This window comes from Amblyomma mixtum, chromosome 5 (assembly GCF_055824585.1).
Source record: "Amblyomma mixtum isolate Tamu chromosome 5, ASM5582458v1, whole genome shotgun sequence".
In the NCBI taxonomy this organism is placed as follows: Eukaryota; Metazoa; Arthropoda; class Arachnida; order Ixodida; family Ixodidae; genus Amblyomma; species Amblyomma mixtum.
In genome coordinates, this window is record NC_143016.1 from 155921165 (window position 1) to 155940925 (window position 19761).

The following is a 19761-nucleotide window of genomic DNA, read 5'->3' on the forward strand; positions in this document are numbered from 1 at the left end:
ACTAGGAGCAAAGCGAGGTTAATAAGTGTATAAATTATTGAGTGCTGCAACCCTAGTATTGGCGATTCTAGCTCTCCGAAACGAAAAGATTGCCTTACAGTGGACGACGTCAGCTTGCCGCACAAAGGTGGACAACGAGGCTAAAGAGGTCTCCGCGCCATACAGCGCGATCTGCACGGTCCTCTGTATAAGCGGGTGCCACTTTCTCGACTATTCGTGCTCTGGGATCGCAGTGGTGTAGTTGTGGACTGCAATTTTCAAGACACATCTGCAACCAGACGCATTTGCAACACCAAAAAGTGCCGGCCGCAGATGTGGCCTCGTGTACAGTGGCAACACTTCGAACACCACGCCGATGAATTAGGAAACTGGCTTTTTAGCAACCAACACTGTTTTCATAAAAGCCACCGAGACCCAGTCCAGCACATGTGAAACTTCTATGGCGGCTTTTGTGTAGTTTTCTGGATAGGGTATTTTGAGTTACGTCGACAAAGGCTTATATCTGCGCTTAGTACTGAGAGACACTGCGATAGGATTGCTCCGCAATGCCTAATCTAGACATCACAACCTGAATCTCAAAGAATTCTGCGCTGACCTGGATTCTTTGCGAGCAGGCTAATGCTCTCCATTGAAGATACACGATGCAGCCGGTGTAAACGGTGAACGCAAAATTGAAGTGCCGTTTGATAATCTCGTGGGGATTGTGCTTTACACCTTGTGGCGAAAGCGCATGCCACTGCACTGTGCGCTGTTTGATTTACGCGCTTTAGGTCTAGAGTGGTTCCTAAAGTAACTGCTAGTGACGCACGAGATCTGTGATAAAGAAACGATGCACTGAGCTTAGTCCTGGTTCGTGCACGCTGCCTTGCTAGCTAGCCGAAACCAGCGAAGGTGAAAGCAGTCATTGTAATAAGCTTTCCGGAGTTTGCGACTAGTATAACAAGACCAAGTGTCTGACTAGGTGACTAGGCTCACGTCTCTGCATTAAGCATTAAATTTTTGAGCGCGACCATCGTTCGGAAATAGCGGGGGAAGTTGGCTTTAGAGAAAAATCTACTTCCGAAATGTATTCGCACGAGGTACGCTGCAAACAAAACTGCACCCTTAAGGGTGCATTTCCGTGTCTATAACTCGCACCTTTCCACGATCCCGAAAAGGTGCAAAGTATTCTTGTCACACTTATAATAAGGGTGGGATCATAAGAGTTGCACCGTTTGTCCAACTGCTTTACGATTTCATAAGTTTTGATTGTTTTAAAAGACGCTGATCACTTTTTTTTTGTGCACTCTTGGTGGGAAGCTAAACATTTCCCACAAAAGGCTACGACCTGTATAACTTTGCACTACCGTTACGGCATGCCCAGCTGTAATTTCCAGGTATACTTCTCACGGAGTTTATGAAACTGCTTGCTGAGCAGTCACACTTGTGATATCTGCATGATGTTCACGTGGTGATTTTCTGAATTCATTAAAAAAGAAAAAAAAACTTGTTAAAGGAAGCTAAGCTTCAGGAAACCGGCTCGCACAATAACGCGACGCTATAACATGCCAGGTTTTTTAGCTAAAGGAACGCAAACAGGTATAAGTGGAACAGGAACGAGCTATACAAAGCTACTGATGTGACAGAGTTCAACACAGAAGACACTACTGCTGCGTGCCATACTTACTTGGCATATCGCACAGGTTTACTCAAGTTACGCTTATTGCTGGGCTATTCGGTGCATAGTTCTAGGTACTAACTTTAGCGCAAAATACGCGACATTCACAAGACAGTGGAAAAGAAAACGCGCTACTGACAACTTATCCTTTATTGAAGGAAACCCCTAATATATAGGCACACCGTATGGCCCTTTGAATCATTGTTATGTTTGCTGCAGCTATAGGTGGTGTGATGGTATGCCCATATATTGCGAGTTTCTTTCTATGCAGGGTCAGTTGCCAGTACTGCAGTGTACCGCGCGATCAGTACCGCATGATCGTTGATAGTCATGTCATAGCATGAATCATCAAGACTAATTTATTATGGTGATTGGTGTTCATAGAAGCTGTGTCGTTTATAGCGATGCAAATGTGTGTGCATAAAGAGGTGTACAAAGCATGACACAGAATATGTGATCTCGAAAAGCATGTGATATCGTTCGTGACTGAGCCAGCCTGACCTAACATCCGTGAAGTCACCAGGGCGGAAGTGACGTTACCAATCCGGAAGTGATCGCTGAACGTGACACAACGAAATCGGAAGTTGAGCTACAGCCCGGAAGTAACGTCACCGAGCGCGAAGCATTCTGACACGAGCTTGATGGGTAAATTGTACTACCGCAATCCAGAATGTGCATTTTCTAGGCGTCTACTGATTTTAACGCGATGCATAGAAGCCCGTCGAACCATTTTATCGGCGTTCTGGGTTGTGTCGCTATTACACTTGGTCGGTACCTGGTCTGCTGCTATGATGGAAAGTCGGAAATGCATGGAAATGGTGTATGATTACGCATGCCACGCGATATATGATAGCTAATGATGCGAGGACGTGAGTCATCATGACTAATTCATTTATTCCAGTTGAATGGTGTGAAGGAACCGCTGTATCATTTGTAGCAATCACTGCGTGTGTGTATCAAGTCCTATAAATGACACGTGATGTGTATTAACGACATGTAACAACTCGAGATGAAAGAGTGAGCGTGACCTCTCATGCCACTTGACGTCACAAGACCGGAAGTGACCATGCTTTTCATGACCACATATCTTGTGTCATGCTTTGTGCACCTCATCATGCACATACATTTGAATTGCTATAAACGACAGAGCCTCCATGCAAAATCACCATCGATAAATTAGTCGTGATGAGTCGGGCTATGGTAAGATCATCAACGACCCTGCACCACATGGCATTCGTCATCATATGCCACAATGAAACCACGTATGCTTTGATTTCTGCTACAAACACGCAACACAGTAAGTAATGCAACTAGACACACCTTGTATTCCTAAAAGCACAACACACCAAGTTCCTACAGGCCGAGTGCGACAGCGACACAACGCCGACATCCATAAAATTATCCGATGCCTAAACAATGCGCAGGTTGGGTTGCGATACTACAAAGAACGTGTCTAGCTCTTGTTGCAACACTTCCAGTTTTGGTACGTAACTTCCGGTTACCAGTTCCGGTTTCACAGAGCAACTTCCGGTACCACTCCCCGATTGGTAATAACGTCACTTCGAGCTTGCCGACGTCACGTGCGTGTGATGACATGCTCGCTCAGTCATGAGTAATGACATCACATGGTTTTTCAGGACACTAATGATATCTCTGCTTCTTACACCTCATCATGGGCAGAATAATATCGCTATAAAGGACACGGCTTGCATACACACCAATATCGAGTAATTAGGCACAATTAATCATTTCGTTGTGATGATCATGCCATAACATGATCATCAGAGAACATGTCTCGCTTTGAATGCGTATGATATACACATTCCTTGACTTCTATTACCAACGCACAACACTTCAAGTACCGGCCAAGTATGACAGCGACATAAAGCTAGAAAACGGAAAAACGCCTCAACAGCCTCCTCGTGTTTCACATAATAATCGCCGGACTGCACCAATAGAACATTGTTGGCATAAGTTCAGAGCAGAAAGTGAACCATGACGTGGGAGATGTTTTTCCTGCACTACTTTTGTGTCCCAGTGAGATTGCTTCAGAGGAATCGAAAATTAAAGAAATATATCTCGCGAAAATGCTCATTTGTTATGTAGCTGGGAGGAGAATGTAGCTTTTGTTGCAAATACAACCTTCGCGTGCTTTATTTTCGACCTCCTGCAAGGTGAGTGCCGTAGAACAGGACGCGAGGCTGACTCCAGCCTCCGCACTAACTGGGCATGTACGCCGATTCTCGCCATTTATCACTGCAGCGCGCCTATGTGAAGTGCACTTTAACAGCGGACCAGTCGTACCTTCGAATACCGAATAGAGCAATTTTTTTTTACTGCTGTTTTACCTTGAACTGATTCCCTGAGCATCTGTTTTCGGTCATGCATAGCGCTTCGTTGTGCGCATGATAATCTCTGTGTTACACATGACAGCCCAGAGATGGCGGTTGTAATACAGAAAAAGGAAGATGGCGCGTACGGCCGATAATCACGCAGCGGCGAAAAAGAAACACAGACTTGACTCAGGTTCAAGCCAATAGGCAGCACGTGCTAGTTAAATAGATGATTCATTTCTGTTCCGCTCGAGTTATCCCCAAATTGCAATCTGAAAGGAGTAGATTGCGAAAAGATCAACGCTGCTCAAATGCCCCTTTGTTTCTGATCGTTAATTTTTGCACCGTGTGCCAAACGTCGTGAGAGAGAGGCTTAGGTTGCCGCTGCACTTGAGTAGTCTGTGCTGCTCTGCCAAACTACGCAGATGAGGCTAGGAAACAGTTCTATGTGTAGGGGAGCACTCAAAAAGAAAGAGCTGGAACTGCGAGCACATTTATTTTTTACTCAGTGCTCCCTCTGACCAGAACGACCAAAACTAATCGTGTATCAGCAATAATGCGCAGTACAAGGTATCTCGTGATGGTCCATAGTATTACAACTTTTACTTCTTTTATGGATGTTATGTTGAGAATGTAGCTGCATAATCGCGAGATGATTGATTAAGAATTCGATATTAAATATCACGTTTTCAGCCTGCTTGATAAAATGAAGGGCAGGCTGTTCTGCTTTTGATCACGGAAAGCTCGACGTAAAAAAATCTCATTAGATTTTAGTTGTTGAAGCTGTTCCATATAAGCCATGCTTGGTACCAATCAGCATTACGAAAGTGATGTAACATTGATAGGCTTAAGTGGAGCCTCTTCTGCTTTTTTACAACTTTTAAATTCAATTACTTAATATTGTCACTTAATATGCCACGTAGTAGTGACTGCAGTCCGGCGAACAGGAAAACAGCGAAAATGGTTTCTTAACGTAACACTTTATTTGAGCTGACTTGCGCCCGCAAAGAACTGAATCACTCGGCGGCTGCGTAGCAACAAGCGTGCTCGGCGGTTGTCGAACCCCCGACGATCTCAGCCGTGCTCTGTTTAAAGCTGATGGCGAACTTTCGAGATAAAGCTTGGAAAGTTACTAGAACACTATGAAACTACGAAGTGCCGGCTCCGCCTGGATGCGATCAAGCGAGATAAATCTAGGCGCGTCTTGCATCACAAACAAACCGATAAAGCGGCGTGCCGGCAACTTTGAAGAATGAACAAACGAACACTACAAACATTCGCGGCAATATAACCGACGTTTTACGGCGGCTTTTGTTTTCTGACAATGTTAAGATTTGTACCGGAAGTTCTCTGTATTACAGCTGTTAGCAGTAGCCATCCCTGTTTCGTCAGTAACATTAGGGTGGCTGCTTTTGTACAATGTTAGAAAGCTTTTGCGCCTACTCAAAATGGCATGCGCTCGTGTTTGCAACGGTAAGTATATGCCGTTCAGAGCGCTTACATTTAACCCCAAACTTCTCGCCGTATTCCTCCAAATAAGTTTACCTTCGTGGTGATGGAGCCATATTTCCAGCTTTATTCTAGCTTGCTGTATAATAACTGTACCAAATGCCGCCCCGCATTTCTCCATGAGCAGGCTTACTATGTTACCGTAGTCTTTAATACTCATCCGATATAAGAGGTGTGGGAATTACGCTAGCGTAGTGCTTCTATATGTGCAAATATACGGTCTGGGGCTACAGCCAATTAATTCTTGACTTGACTAAAGCGGAAAGCAAAATTTTAGAACATACTACTTTTTGCCATACCTATCCAGGAATGCATGACCAAGCTGCTAGCGGTGGATGACGAATGGAATAAATGCTTCCCGGTAAGTTCTTTCTTTCTTTCCTTCCTTCCTCCTTTCCTTCTTTCTTTCTTTTCTTCTTTCTTACTTTCTTTCTTTCCTTCTTTCCTTCCTTCCTTCCTTCCTTCCTTCCTTCCTTCCTTCCTTCCTTCCTTTCTTTCTTTCCTTCTCTCTTTATTCATTTCTTTCCTTCTTTCTTTCTCTCTTTCTTCCTTTCTTTCTTTCTCCTTTTTTTCCTTCCTTCCTTTCCTTTCCTCCTTCCTATCTTTCTTTCCTTGTTTTTTATTCCTTTCTGCCTTTCTCTCTTTTTTTCTTCGCCCTTGATTTCTTTATTTGAGAAAAGGGTGTACAGCTGCTCTAGGTGGCATAAAAAATGCCCGAAAAAAGACTGACGTGGCAATGCCACTCTGTTAGCACTCGCAGCACACGCAATTTCTGACGTATGGTTTCTGACACAATAAATACTGCTACTAAATGAAGGCAAAGACAGCTAGACACCGTGAGAGTGCTAGACTCCGGATCACATATAAGGGGAGTTTCCGGAAAAGAAACTGATGCTGGAAGCAGTCGAATCTCTTTCTAAAAAATTGAAAAAATTCCTAGCGTGAATATTTTACTGCCTATATTCTCAAGAATTACTTGTTTAATTCCTTGGAGTGCTGTTTCCGTTGATTATTCTTATAAAATCCGCGTTACTGCTTAGCGATTATATTATGACCATTTAAAAAACAGCCATTCTTTTATTACTGATGCGTTCAGCTATGTTTCAAAATATAGAAAATGATTAAGACTGTCTCTCAGTTATTTACATTGTAGAATGGCCCTCTCTTATGCCCAACAAAAATCCTTGCTAGATTAATTTTATTTGTAAACTCGCCTGTAGTTATTACGAGATTACAGATGTGAGATAATTGCGCAGCAGTTATGCTGCTAACAGCTGCAGGGGCTTTGGTTTTAGTTCATGCGAAACACAGGCACAGCTAACTTTCAGTAACTTAACACCCATATTGCCAATTAATAGTGCTCTCCTGAACACTGTCTCCTGCTTCTTAAAACATAGCAGTACAATGGCTTTATAAAAGTCTTAGAACGAAGGGGTAAGCCTGCCACCATCTCTTGCTAGTTCGTCATAGGCGAAGAATGGCAACCAGTGCTTGGCTTTAGAATTCAGAAGAACATCATCACAGGAAGAAATATAGTTAAAGCGTCTGCGCTCTCCGTATCTGCGGTTAGCTAATGTCTTACGTTGAGTAATGATGGCTGAAAAAATTTAGTCTAAAAACCAAAAATTCAACGACTGCAACTCGACTCAGTCCATCATGTTGGACAAAAATCGCGAACAGTTTTTCTGCGCATGCCTAATATGAATGGAATACATACGAGAGGGGGAATATTATTCTACTAATGTCTTATTGATACGGACCACTCAGCATCGCGCGGGTGGGTCGAAGATCCCGATACGAAACCATTCAACCCAAGTGGTAGCAGCCGCTCCAGCTTTTTACTTGCAAAAGACCGTGCTTGCTGCTCCTTTATCCGGCGGCGCCTCAGTGAGGGAGAAGCCACACTGTATTACGCGTAGCCCCTCAGTAGAGGTTCATTTTATAGAAGTGAAGAACTATCGCGACAGAAAATTTAGGGGCACTTTGACGATCTAAAGTTCGAGAGGTGAAAGCCTTTCCACGCGACTTTGCTGGCGCTCTCTAGGCTTGCATTTAAGCTTGCCAGCGAAATCACGCCCTGCCGGAGAATCGGGAAAGCTCTTGGGAGGCACCCGTCGCATCCGACTGCTGCAATGCGTCTGGAGAGAGAGCAGTACGCGCGACAGGGGCTACACCTCAGCGCATGCGCAGTAAGCCACCAATGCGAAAACGGCCGTAGGCACACACGAGGCAGCTATGGGGTGACTTGGACTGGCTAGTCTTAACTAATTAGTCATAAGCCGTGACTAACAGCCATGACTAGCCAATCGAAGTCGCCCCATAACTAACTAGCCATGAATTGTTAATGATTAACTAGGCATGACTAATTAGTTGGTGACTGGTTAATGACTATTTAGTCATGACTTGTGGCTAGTAATGACTAGTTTTGACCTTCACTTCAGACGTAACGGACGGACGGACAGAGTCATGGCCGCAAGTATGAGCCATTAAATGCTTCCGCCTTAAAAGAAAAAAAAACACTGAACAGAACGTTTTGACAAGACGTCCAACTTCAGATGTTATGTAGGAGTTCTAGTCACCGCTTCCAGCGACACACTGCCTTATTTCACATCTTTGCGCGAAGAATTTGCCATCGCAAGCTACTTATGTGTGGATAAATAATCTCGCCATTTTACCGCTCTTTGGTAGTAACCTAAATACTAGCTTAAATACTGCATACATCTGCTTATATGTCGCGCGTGAAGACAACAGATTTGTCAGATTGCAACGTCAGGGCTCACTGATTACGATTAAAAACAAAGTGAAATGACAGTGGCCGAGATTCGGTGTATGGTGATTGGTGGGTTGGTTACATATTTATTTCATTTGGAAATACTTCAAATCCTATCGAGTGTTACGGGAGGAAGGGCACATATCAGCTTCCAGGGGCATACATATAAAAAACTGGGAATAGACAAGCTTTGCCAAGTAGTTAATGTTTTAGCAAATTGTAGGAGATTGAGTAACATAAGTATGGATTTGAAAAAGGAAGAATGAATTTAGAACTATGCATAATCCACAAATCTAAAACGTTAAACACAGCAGATTGGAGCGTAGAAAGGAAGAATCGATTTCCATCTATGTATATTTGTTGTCAAATTTAAAACATTACAAACAGCAGGGGTCAACATCTCCAAAGGACCCACACTCTCTTAGGTGTATTCCGGCCCTTACGCAATTCTTTAAAAAGGTCTTGACCTGGTGAGAGCGAAAACAACACCGAAAGGCAAAACCGCATTACACTGGCCTTCCCATCGTTTCTTTCATCTTTCATCTTACAACCCACCCCCCACCCCCCCTGCTTTGTTGTCTATTCTTGGGGACCCTTGGCTTTTGCACTCATTCACCCTCCTGTTCACTTTCTCTTCACCCCTTATTTTTTATTTCGCTTCTCTGGCTTTCGTTATGCTGGGGTGCTCAATTGCTTTCTCCTAGTTTGTCTCAGTAAACTCAACTAGTCATATTATTCCACCTGTCGCAGATCCCCATGAGTAGACATACAACTTATCCCGCTATCTCTCCACCCTTCCCAATGCCTGGATTCCATTCCCATCAGTTGGAGCATTTTTATCGCAGTTCTGCATATGATCTGGTTAGTATTCTTCAGTAGCCATCCTTCCCACGTCATAGCCTCAATCCCCTCATTGGGGCTTTCTATTTGGAGTGCAGGCCCTATCTATACTTCGGTAATGATGAACAGACAAGACCTCTTTCCGAAACGTTGACTAAGCACCTAGAGGCTGCCCCATTCGCTTCTTCACTTTATGTTGTCAAGAAAGCCTTCTATATTTTCTCTTTTTATCATATTCATATTAGTCATACATTTTCGAAAAAAACTATATCACAGAAAAAACCTCTTGAAAAAAAAAAGAAAAGATAACATTGGTGCCTTATAATAATATTTCCGGTGACTAGTTGATAAGTGATCAAAAGAGACGATTACTTATGGGCTGTTAGAAATTGAAGCATTCATGCTAATCTATTCCGTCATGGCTTGTGGAAAGAATAAAAATTTGAAGCGTTTGATATAAACGCTTGCTCGGTTAGAGTTTCTGAGTGCTTGCGTCTTGTGGTCCTTGTTGCGTCATAGCTAATGTATCTATCTAAGTTTATCTGCTTGTGAATAAGCTGTCACATGAATGTTGTGCGGGCTAGTTTCGCTCTGCGTTCGAGAATTTCTCGTTATCTATGTCTATGCGCTTCTGAATATGCTGATACAAGAATGTTGAGAGCGCTAGTTTGGCTCTGCGTTCGAGAGTGAGAACAATAGCGTCCATGAGTAGCGATATTTTTTAATTACTAAAGATGACTCCCTCTGCCTTCCTTTGCACTCATTCTGGTTTTTAAGGCGAAAGCCTTGAATGCTCATACTGTCTTCCGTTGAGAAAGCGTGTTACACGCGTTTAACTCGGGAACTAAAAAAGACAGAAGAAAATGAACATCTGATTCAGAGAGAAGAGCCAAAAATGAACCTAGAAGCCAAGTTTGGCGACTGTAGATTAATTAGTTAATTAATTATAGGCAAAAATGGCGAAATTGTGTCGAAATAGTGCGGACGTCGATATAGCCACGGTAACGGTGTGACGTCACATCCACCGGAAGGAAGGTGAGTGCATACGTGTTGCACGCAGCGTTGCGACAACAGGGTGACTTAGCAGTGTGACCTTTATTTCTATAAAAAGTGCCAATTTGATCGCCTCTTTTGGAGTCACGGAGGTAACCTCAAGCCGTGAGCGGTACGTAAAAGTTCCCATCTATTAATACGGGTGGTCCCGGCGACTTTTGGCGAAGGTGTTGAAACCAGCCGTGATTCATTACCGAGTTTCTGGTTCGAGCGCAAACTGTATATTTATTTGTTATGTGAGCACGCAGCAAGCATTTGCTGACTGTTGCTCCACTTGTCGAAATGGACTGGTGTCTGGGGGTGCTGGCCTTAATATAATTTGCAACTATTTTGGCGTATGTGTCCTTGCTTTGGTACCCAAAATATCCGGTTAGTATACTCGGCCTCGTACTGCCATCAGATAGACGTCCTTTTCTTCAAACTTAAAAAAATTGCGCAGAAACACGAAGACAAAGCAGGGACAAGACAAGGACGAGCGCTACTCACTAGTGAAGATTTATTCCAAAACACTTGCACTTATAAATACGAAAAGAAACAAACAATACGGACCACATCAAGGTAACATCAAGAATATCACAGCACCCCCTGTATACCCGAGTGATTTGGCCAAAAAGCGGAACTCCCTATCAGAGAAGCGGACGGAAGTCTGGCTGAGGCATTTTTCTCCGCTGATACGCATATGAAACGCTTCCATGAGTTCCCGCACAAGTTGATCTCTATGCCTGAACAGAATTGTTTTATCTCCGCTGATACGCATTAAACGCTTCCATGAATAAATGCAACAGCCAGACTTCCGTCCGCTTCTCTGATAAGGAGTTCCGCTTTTTGGCCTAATCACTCGGGTATACTGGGGGTGACATGTGATATTCTTGATGTTAGCTTGGTGTGCTCCTTTTTTTTTTTTTACCTATTTATGTGCGCATGTGCTTTGGAATAAACCTTCAGTTCTGAGTAGCGCTCGCCCTTGTCTTTGTGTCTCTTTTGTCCTCGTGTTTCTGCGCAATTTTTTCAGCATGCACATCAACCAACTAGCCCAACTTTCTGCTACCCCAAGTCCTTTTCTTCAACTACAAAGTTCCGATGTAGTTGTATATCTTTCCTTTGTACCGGTATTGTTGCGTTTGGATGGATGCTAATGTGTAAGTACTACCCGCTTTAATTATTTATATCGTTTGGTTTATGAGGTTTAACTTACCAAAGCAACACGGGATATGAGGGACGCTGTAATGGAGGGCTCCGGATGATTTCAACCACTAAGGTTTCTTTAACGTGCCCTGGCACCGCACAGTACACTGGCCTCTACCATTTCACCTACATCGAAATGCGACCGCTGTAGCTGAGGCCGAACCAACATAATTCGGGTCAGCAGCCGACCACCATACCAGCTGCGGCACCGCGGTGACCCTTTTTGTATACCGATAGCTAAGGTGTGGCATTGTAGAAATATGACACTAGTCTGGTTAGCTGTGCCTGCGCAGCACATGCAAGTGTGTATCTGTGTTTAAAGAACCGAGGGTTGTGTTTACATACCATGATCGGAGTGTACTGGAAGTGTTGACAGTTTGCCACTTTGCCATAAGCCTGAACTCCTTTATCAGCTGTGATTCTTAAGCCTAAGTGATAAAGAGCGTGATGTCGGTCATCTCTTTTGTGTCTGGTAACGTTGCTTCTGTTAAAATCAAATATCCGACTTTTCTACTGATAAATCATCTTCCCTAGACAAAGCCCCGAACCACTATGCTTATCGTATGAGTTTCTCGTTTTTCACACTGTTTTAGGCTAAGTTAGAAAACTAACACACGCCACCTAGTTTAGTTTTAGTAACATTCATGGCAATTATCCGGGGAAAAGAAAAAGTAATTTTTTGTCGCTTCGCTTTTCATCCTCACAGAATGGCTTCAAATTTCCACCAAGGAGAAGTAAGTGCCGAGAGGAAACAAATCTTTATCGCGGTTAAAACTTTCTACTCCTGTTTGACTCGTGTTTCTGCTCGTGCATGATTGTACCAGTGCATTTTGTACCCTGGCTGTCTACTTAAATTACTCGGCACGTCGTGCCTTTACGCCCAAGACAGGTCATCAAAACGCGTCCTCACGCCGCGTTTAGAGACATAGAGTGGGGTACGGGCGCCCGTTGAGCAAGGTCGGGTCGGTCCCTCCGGTTCGCGTGATTTCATTACAGTATTCAGAACTGCCCACATAACGAGTATTTATTAGGCATAAATCTTCAGGTCATGAACATAACAAGTGTAGTACATTCCCATGGCTACTAAGAACCTCTTCGTCCACCGCGATCGAAAGATCGATGCACTGGACGTGCATGACTGGTCGAAACATCCACGCCGAAGAATTTCGAAGCGCTGAAAGAACCTGTATAGTCTATGTGCCTGGAATTCCACGACTCACGACACGCTTTTTTTAAAATTACGAAAGGCGCTTAAGAATATCTACGGGCTGTGATTACGAAAGCATGCACGCAATGTGTCGGCTGCGGCATGGGCTTACTACTCTAAAGCAGTGGCCAGCGAAGCTGATCTGCTCGCGCTGCCCGGATGGAAGCTGATTAAGACGATCTCCAAACCCAGCGCGAGAGACTGGCAGTTTAGAACGTGGTGTGTTGCGCTGCGGCGAGGGCGCAGGGAGAAAGACGGAGTCCGAATGGTGGCGTTTTAGTGCGAACACTACTCGACGAGGCCAAACCGGCTCGCCGGTGTGTGCGAAGCTTGGCCTTGAGAGTGACCTTGAGGAAACCATTTATAGATAAAATAAATATTGCCGCGACTGGCTTTCGATACCGCGGCGGAGCGAACAGATCAGCTTCCCTGGTCAGTGCAATGAACACTAGGTAATCACCGTAGCCGATCACGGCCGTGTTACACTGCAGTAAATGATGATAATCATAATAATGTCCTCAGACTTAATGGCACATAGCCACGGCGGGGGATTCGCCAGGGTGCATAGCGGATACAAATGCACCCATGTACAAGGAGTGCAGTTTTTTGATAATTTTCGGACTTAGAGCTATACACTCCCATGCTGTGCATGTCACACCGCCTGTGTCTCGGCCACTGCCCCGTAGTGGGTATGTGCCATTTTATTCGAGGCCAACCAACCAATCAACTACTATCAAACTAATATTCGCGCTTTGTGCTGTGTGGCGATAGTGACAGAGATGTGCGATACGCGCACTGGCGTCAACAACATTAGTGCAGAAACGTGGCACTGGAGCATAGGCTTCCATTCCGGTATGCAGGGTAAATTGGCATTCCGATGAAAAAGTTTAAGACGTGCAGAACTGTCTTCCTGGATCAGTGGACACCCAATCACGCTTTCAGATAGGAGGTGGTGCTGTCTACCTGCAAAAAACATTGTTTACGCCCAATATTTCGCGTCTATCAAAACTCAGCCTACACCCAATTGTTTTATGCTGCTCGCTGAAAGGAATAAATTGGTCCCAGGCCGAGGTACTGTGTTGACATACGCCGCCAGTTATACTGATCGTACTGTTCTGCCCTGTCTTCCCGTTGGTAAGCTTATCTTCAACTCCGTTTTTCTGCATGCGTTTTTTGCTGGCTGTCCCTATCGTGCTCAGGAATTTACAGATTTCTTGTTGTGGTGTCGTCAACCTAAGTGAGACCAGTTCCATCGGGCACTTCCAGATGTCCAGCATGTGGATGGTAACTTACCTGAATCTGTCGAAAATGAATGAATGAATGAATGAATGAATGAATGAATGAACGAACGAACGAACGAAAGAACGAACGAACGAACGAACGAGCGAACGAACGAGCGAACGAGCGAACGAGCGAACGAGCGAGCGAGCGAGCGAGCGAGCGAACGAACGAACGAACGAACGAACGAACGAACGAACGAACGAACGAACGAACGAACGAACGAGCGAGCGAGCGAGCGAACGAGCGAACGAGCGAACGAACGAACGAACGAACGAACGAACGAACGAACGAACGAACGAACGAACGATTGAACGAACGAACGAACGAACGAACGAACGAACGAACGAACGAACGAACGAACGAACGAACGAACGAACGAACGAACGAACGAACGAACGAACGAACGAACGAACGAACGAACGAACGAACGAACGAACGAACGAACGAACGAACGAACGAACGAACGAACGAACGAACGAACGAACGAACGAACGAACGAACGAACGAACGAACGAACGAACGAACGAACGAACGAACGAACGAACGAACGAACGAACGAACGAACGAACGAACGAACGAACGAACGAACGAACGAACGAACGAACGAACGAACGAACGAACGAACGAACGAACGAACGAACGAACGAACGAACGAACGAACGAACGAACGAACGAACGAACGAACGAACGAACGAACGAACGAACGAACGAACGAACGAACGAACGAACGAACGAACGAACGAACGAACGAACGAACGAACGAACGAACGAACGAACGTTAGACAAAGCTAAGCTGATGAATTCTGCCGACCTACAGTTGAAAAATTGTCATTATCTGTTCTTCGACCCACAAGCAGACTGTAAACTCAATATTCTTTAGATCCAAGAGCATCTAGAAAGTTTTTCCTCCCCTCGTGTTTGCTGCAAAAGAGCTCCTTCCATCTCAGTGGAGCCCTGGAGAGTTTTTGAAATTAAGGGGATGCTTGCTTTGAGTAAAACACTGCCTCGACTCTTGCCGATGGCGTCACTGTCAACGACGTGCCTCATCTTTTGGCAGTTTGTGTCTACAGTGCCTGATTTTGTGCAAGAAGTAACCTTTGTGTCTCCGTTGCCACAAAGTTGAATACGTGCGCCGTAACTGACGTACTCTGATGTGCCGTTACTGCTCCGCAGCGTGATCCAACCAAGCCTTTACGGACGGATAAGCTGTCTGCAGATGTAGGCAATCAATTCCTAGCAGTTCACACACCGGTAATATAGAGCATCAATTATTAACACTCGTGGTGTGCGTGCCTGCGCTGGACGTGAGCCGTAGGAAGAAACGGATGGTGGTATGGGTGCGGCACTGAGTGCCAGCACAGCTCGGATTCCTGATGCCTCAGCCGGATGTGCCATAAAGGCGGCTGATTGCCAGCCATGTATTTGCCTCCCAGCCGGAAAGTATGGTACGGATGTGTGAAGTAAAACTGTGGCCTGATGCACCTCAGTACCCAACAGGTGCAAAAACAAATGCACCTCACAGTACCGTACACGGTCGACCGACGGACGGAACTTCCTCTAACGATCAGCAAGAATGTCAATGTCCATCAAATATCCAGAAATATGCATCCGACATTTAACGCGGAGAGAAGAAACGCCAGAGCCGAAAGCCTGCGCAAGAAATGGGATAGCCACTCGCGCTACGTGGATGCATCAGGTCCAGTGCAAGGGCGGATGACCATCGCCATAAAAAATCCCGAGGGCAAATTGATCAACTGCGCGGCATTGCGCACGTCTCACCATACTCACGCAGAGGAGGCAGCCATTGCGCTAGCGCTAGCTAGCAACCCAACCATAATGTACTCACAGATTTCCAAAATTCCTGCAGAAATATCAACAAAAAACTAATCCATCCATCAGGTCTCACACTCTTAGCCAAATATCCTCCTAATCAAGTCTCAATCACATGGTTTCCAGGGCACACGGAACACACGGGAGGGAATGATGCCGCCCACCGGCAAGCCTGAGCTCTCTTATGCCTGGATTCCCCCTTATACCCCTGTCACACGGGCACTTTCGATGCTCATTGAACTCGATCTGCATCGATATTTTCGAGCACGCTCGAAACATTCGGTGCCACACGGGCATTTTCAATGCTCATTGAGAAGTTTCCCTCATGTGTGTTAGGTGGCGCCAAACGTTCATCCAACAGCCATAACAAGGTGATGTCCGGCAACACTGTGCAGTCGGGGGCAGCGGCAGCCAAATCCGTAGCCAGACGTGCGACGCACCTCTGTGCCTCTACTTTTGTGCGATAGAACCCGAGGGTCCGCAACGCCTCCGCGATTTCTGCGTAGACTACGGCGTTTCTCTTCTGGTGCCGCAAATTATCTACGCGGCCTAGCCAGCAGTCGATGAGAGCGGCTGTCTCGCGCTCGCTCCACAGTTTGCGCGTCGACGAGTAGGAGGACGCCATCTTTGTTGTTTAGACTGACGGCGAAGCTTGGAGCGTGGTGCCGAGATTATATATAGATATGTTTGCGTATAAGCAGGCATAGTGCCTGAGAATGTTCTGTCTTGCATTTTAATCAATTACAACAGCAACAGTTGTATTTTTGTTTTGTTAACTAGTCTTTATTTTTATAGCTTCGTGAGAGCGAGAGTGCTTTCGATTGTGCTTGGAACCTCAAGCACGCTTGAGGGGCCGGCATCGAGTCAAGCAGGATCGAGCTCGATTGCGCTTGAAAGTGGCCGTGTGACAACCGTCGATCTGCATTGAGTTCGATGAGCATTGACTCAATGAGGATCGAAAGTGCCCGTGTGACAGGGGTATTAGTCGACCAGGCAGAGGACCACGTTACACAGCTCATAATCAGCTTCGCCGAACACCTACATACCTACAGACAGGCCAGACAGACATACCCCACACATCACAAAACTCTAGATAAGGCAGAACACTCTCGTAACTCCACCAATGGTACCCCTCACTCTACAATCCAGAGTGCGCGCACAGTGGAGAAATACCTACAGCTTTTGACATGGTGTGGGCATGCCAATTCAGTGCAGCTATAGACAGATTTCGAATCCCAATTTGGTGCAATGGGAGGCCATTCTGCACAGCGAGGACCCCGACCAGAAACGTGGACTGGTTCGCCAGGCCCACGCTGCGGCGCAGGCCAGTGGGCTGCCGGAATAGGCGGACCACCAAAGGCTCCGGTATTTGCCTTTCTTTAAATTATGTTTTCAATCAATCAATCAACACCAATGTAAACAATGAACGCCGAAGCCCTATGGTAAACGTAAATGTAAATTGATTTTTTGAGGAAAGTAAAATGGCACAGTATCTGTCTCTCATATCTCGGTGGACACCTAAACAGCGCCATAAGGGAAGAGAGGAGGTGGGAATGAGAGAAGAAAGAAAAAGGTGCCATAGGGGAGGTATGCTGAATAATTTCGACCACCTTGGGATCTTCAACGTGCACTGACATCGCACAGCACACGGGTGCCTTTTGCGTTTGGCCTCCATCGAAACGCGGCCGCCGCGGTCGGGTTCAAACCCGGGTACTTCGGCTCGGTAGACGAGCGCTTTAACCTCTGTGCTACCATGGCGGATGCTTCAGTGCCGTGTTTCTGCTAAAACGTTCCCAATGCCACTGCATGCAGCGCACATTTGTCACTACCGCCACGTAGCTTAAAGCATGACTGAGGTGTCCACTGTCCCAGGGTGCCAGTTATGCACCTTTCCTGTGCTTTCGTAGCTTAGAGCGCGACTAAGGTGTCTACTGTCCCATAGGGCCAGTTATGCTCCTTTCCTTTGCTTTCTAAGCTCTCACTCTTCATCGGTTTCGTAGCTTAAAACGCGACAAAGGTGCCCATTGTCCCAGGGGCCTAGTTATACACCTTTCCCTTCGTTTGCTTTATCTCAAAGCAAAGGTCAGAACAGTGGCACTCCGACGATTTTTAGGCTAGGAGCATGACAGTTTTCATCTTGCCAGTCAGCTGTGCGCTGCAAAAACGGGAACGGCTTGACACTGTCACTATCAGTTCGTTAGCGAACCGTAGCGCCACGCGGTGCAGTGCTACCGCTACGGTCGTCGATCACTTGTGCTAATCTTCTTACTTTCTGCTGTAGAGTTGAAGGAAGTGCTGCTTACATTAGGAAAAGCGCAGTCAGATAATATGAAGCATATTTCCACGTCTGGTGGCCGTTAAACTTCGTCAATGCAAGGAGTTGGCTACTGCAAAATCTTAGCGTATGATAGATATCCGAAAATAACAGACGAAAATGTGCATAACTCCACCCTTTATGTAATAACCTTGAATACTGGTCGCAGCGTAAAATAAACTCAACTTATGCTGGGTTAATGCCGGGTTCAGTGGCCATGCTACTGTTTTTCAAACGCTTCTGAGCTCCATAAATTCTCAGGCAATAGTTCTTTGTACGCGCAGCACATAGATGATGGAAAAAGTGGTCAGCATTTCGATGGTGCTCCAAAAGTATTAAATAAGTATTGCGGACTCCATTTGTGGTCTTCAGATGCACTGAAGGGAAAAAAATTGTTCACTTGTTTATTGGAGACACAATCCCAGAACAGAGAAAGAAATTGCTGCTTGGAATCCACATCTCGTACAGGTAATAAATACCGTGTCAATTTTGTATAGGTTAGTACTAGCGCACGCCATTCTTCTGAAGATCCGGTAGCAAAGTCCATGCGTTAGCAGGAATGCTTTTCGTATTTGATATTTGTACGCATAACGCAGATTTCCTCACGATGTATATGAATCGCGAAATGAATGCGACATGAAGCCATGGCAATAAAGTGAAATAGAACTGATACCGCAAATATCTCCTTTATCCCGGCAGTCGTTCGAGATACAAATAGTTCAGACATGGAGACCGATGACAATGACGAGTATAAAATGCCCGACGACACCTCCGACGCGCCCATTGGATGGCGCACCATCCAAGGCGAATGGTTCCAGGAGGTCAGACGGCGCAGTTCCGGGTTCGGTGACTTTGAGTAGCTCTCAGTCCTCGAGCACCGTTTTACTGTCTTCAAGGCAACTGCCCTTACGGGGAACTTTGGTAGTAATAAATCTTTGGTACGAGCTTCTTTGCCTCCTGTGGTGACATTATTCGCGGCTCTGAAAGGGCAGATAAGACTGGCGTGAGATTATCAACTGATGGTTCAGTGCGCCAACATGTCTTTACATAATCCTTGTTCTCCACGCAGAGATGTTAAAAACATTTGCGAGGTTGCAAGATTACCTTTTGATTTCTATTCTTGCTTGTTCTTGCGTGTGTTTGATCTTTAAATTTTGCAAATTGCCTTCCTGGCGTAGTGCATAAAAAATGTTAAGGTAAGAAACCTATGGAATATTAGAAATATTTAACGTAACGGAGACGTATACCGGTTTTACGTAAGGGGTGCTCCTCATGAACAGTGAAAATGGTTGGCCGGGATAAACTACTGCTCGTGTTCAACAGGTGTACGTAAAACTGGTATAAGTCTTGCTAGTACGTCTCCGGTATGCCAAATCTCTCCATTGCCTCTCTTAATATGTATGTGTTTTAAGCTTTTGTCTTCAGTTTCGCTACTGCCAAGAATATTCCTTTAGGTCGTATTTCACTCGCCTATGGGAATGTATGGATCTGGCACGTAGTTCCTGTATAATTAGGGTAAGTGCGCAAGATCGCTTTATGGCTTGAGTACTATTTGAAAGCACAAGACAAACAAGAAAACACTAAAACGCACAAATTTTTCTTGAAATATCGCTTGCGCGTAAATGAAAAGCAAAAATTTTAAATTAAGCCATAGAGTCCTCTTAATTACGCGGTGAATTCTCAGGAAAGCAATCAAGACAAAACAGTGGCTGAAAAAGAAAAATGTAAATATTTTGACCAAAACCATATTTCACATGTGTAGCTCCAGTGAAGCCAAGTGAA

At 45.2% G+C, this 19761-nt stretch overlaps 1 protein-coding gene across 1 annotated transcript in view; it reads left to right on the forward strand.

Annotated features, from left to right (window-relative positions):
* The window catches only part of LOC149344222 (uncharacterized), a 50053-nt gene extending 31214 nt beyond the window's left edge, over positions 1–18839 (forward strand). Inside the window, exons 5-7 of the mRNA XM_089547178.1 lie at positions 5807–5860; positions 12054–12081; positions 18679–18839. Of these exons, the coding sequence (XP_089403304.1) occupies positions 5807–5860; positions 12054–12081; positions 18679–18839 (243 nt within the window). The remainder of the gene's footprint in view (positions 1–5806; positions 5861–12053; positions 12082–18678) is intronic.
* Positions 18840–19761: the final 922 nt, after the last annotated feature.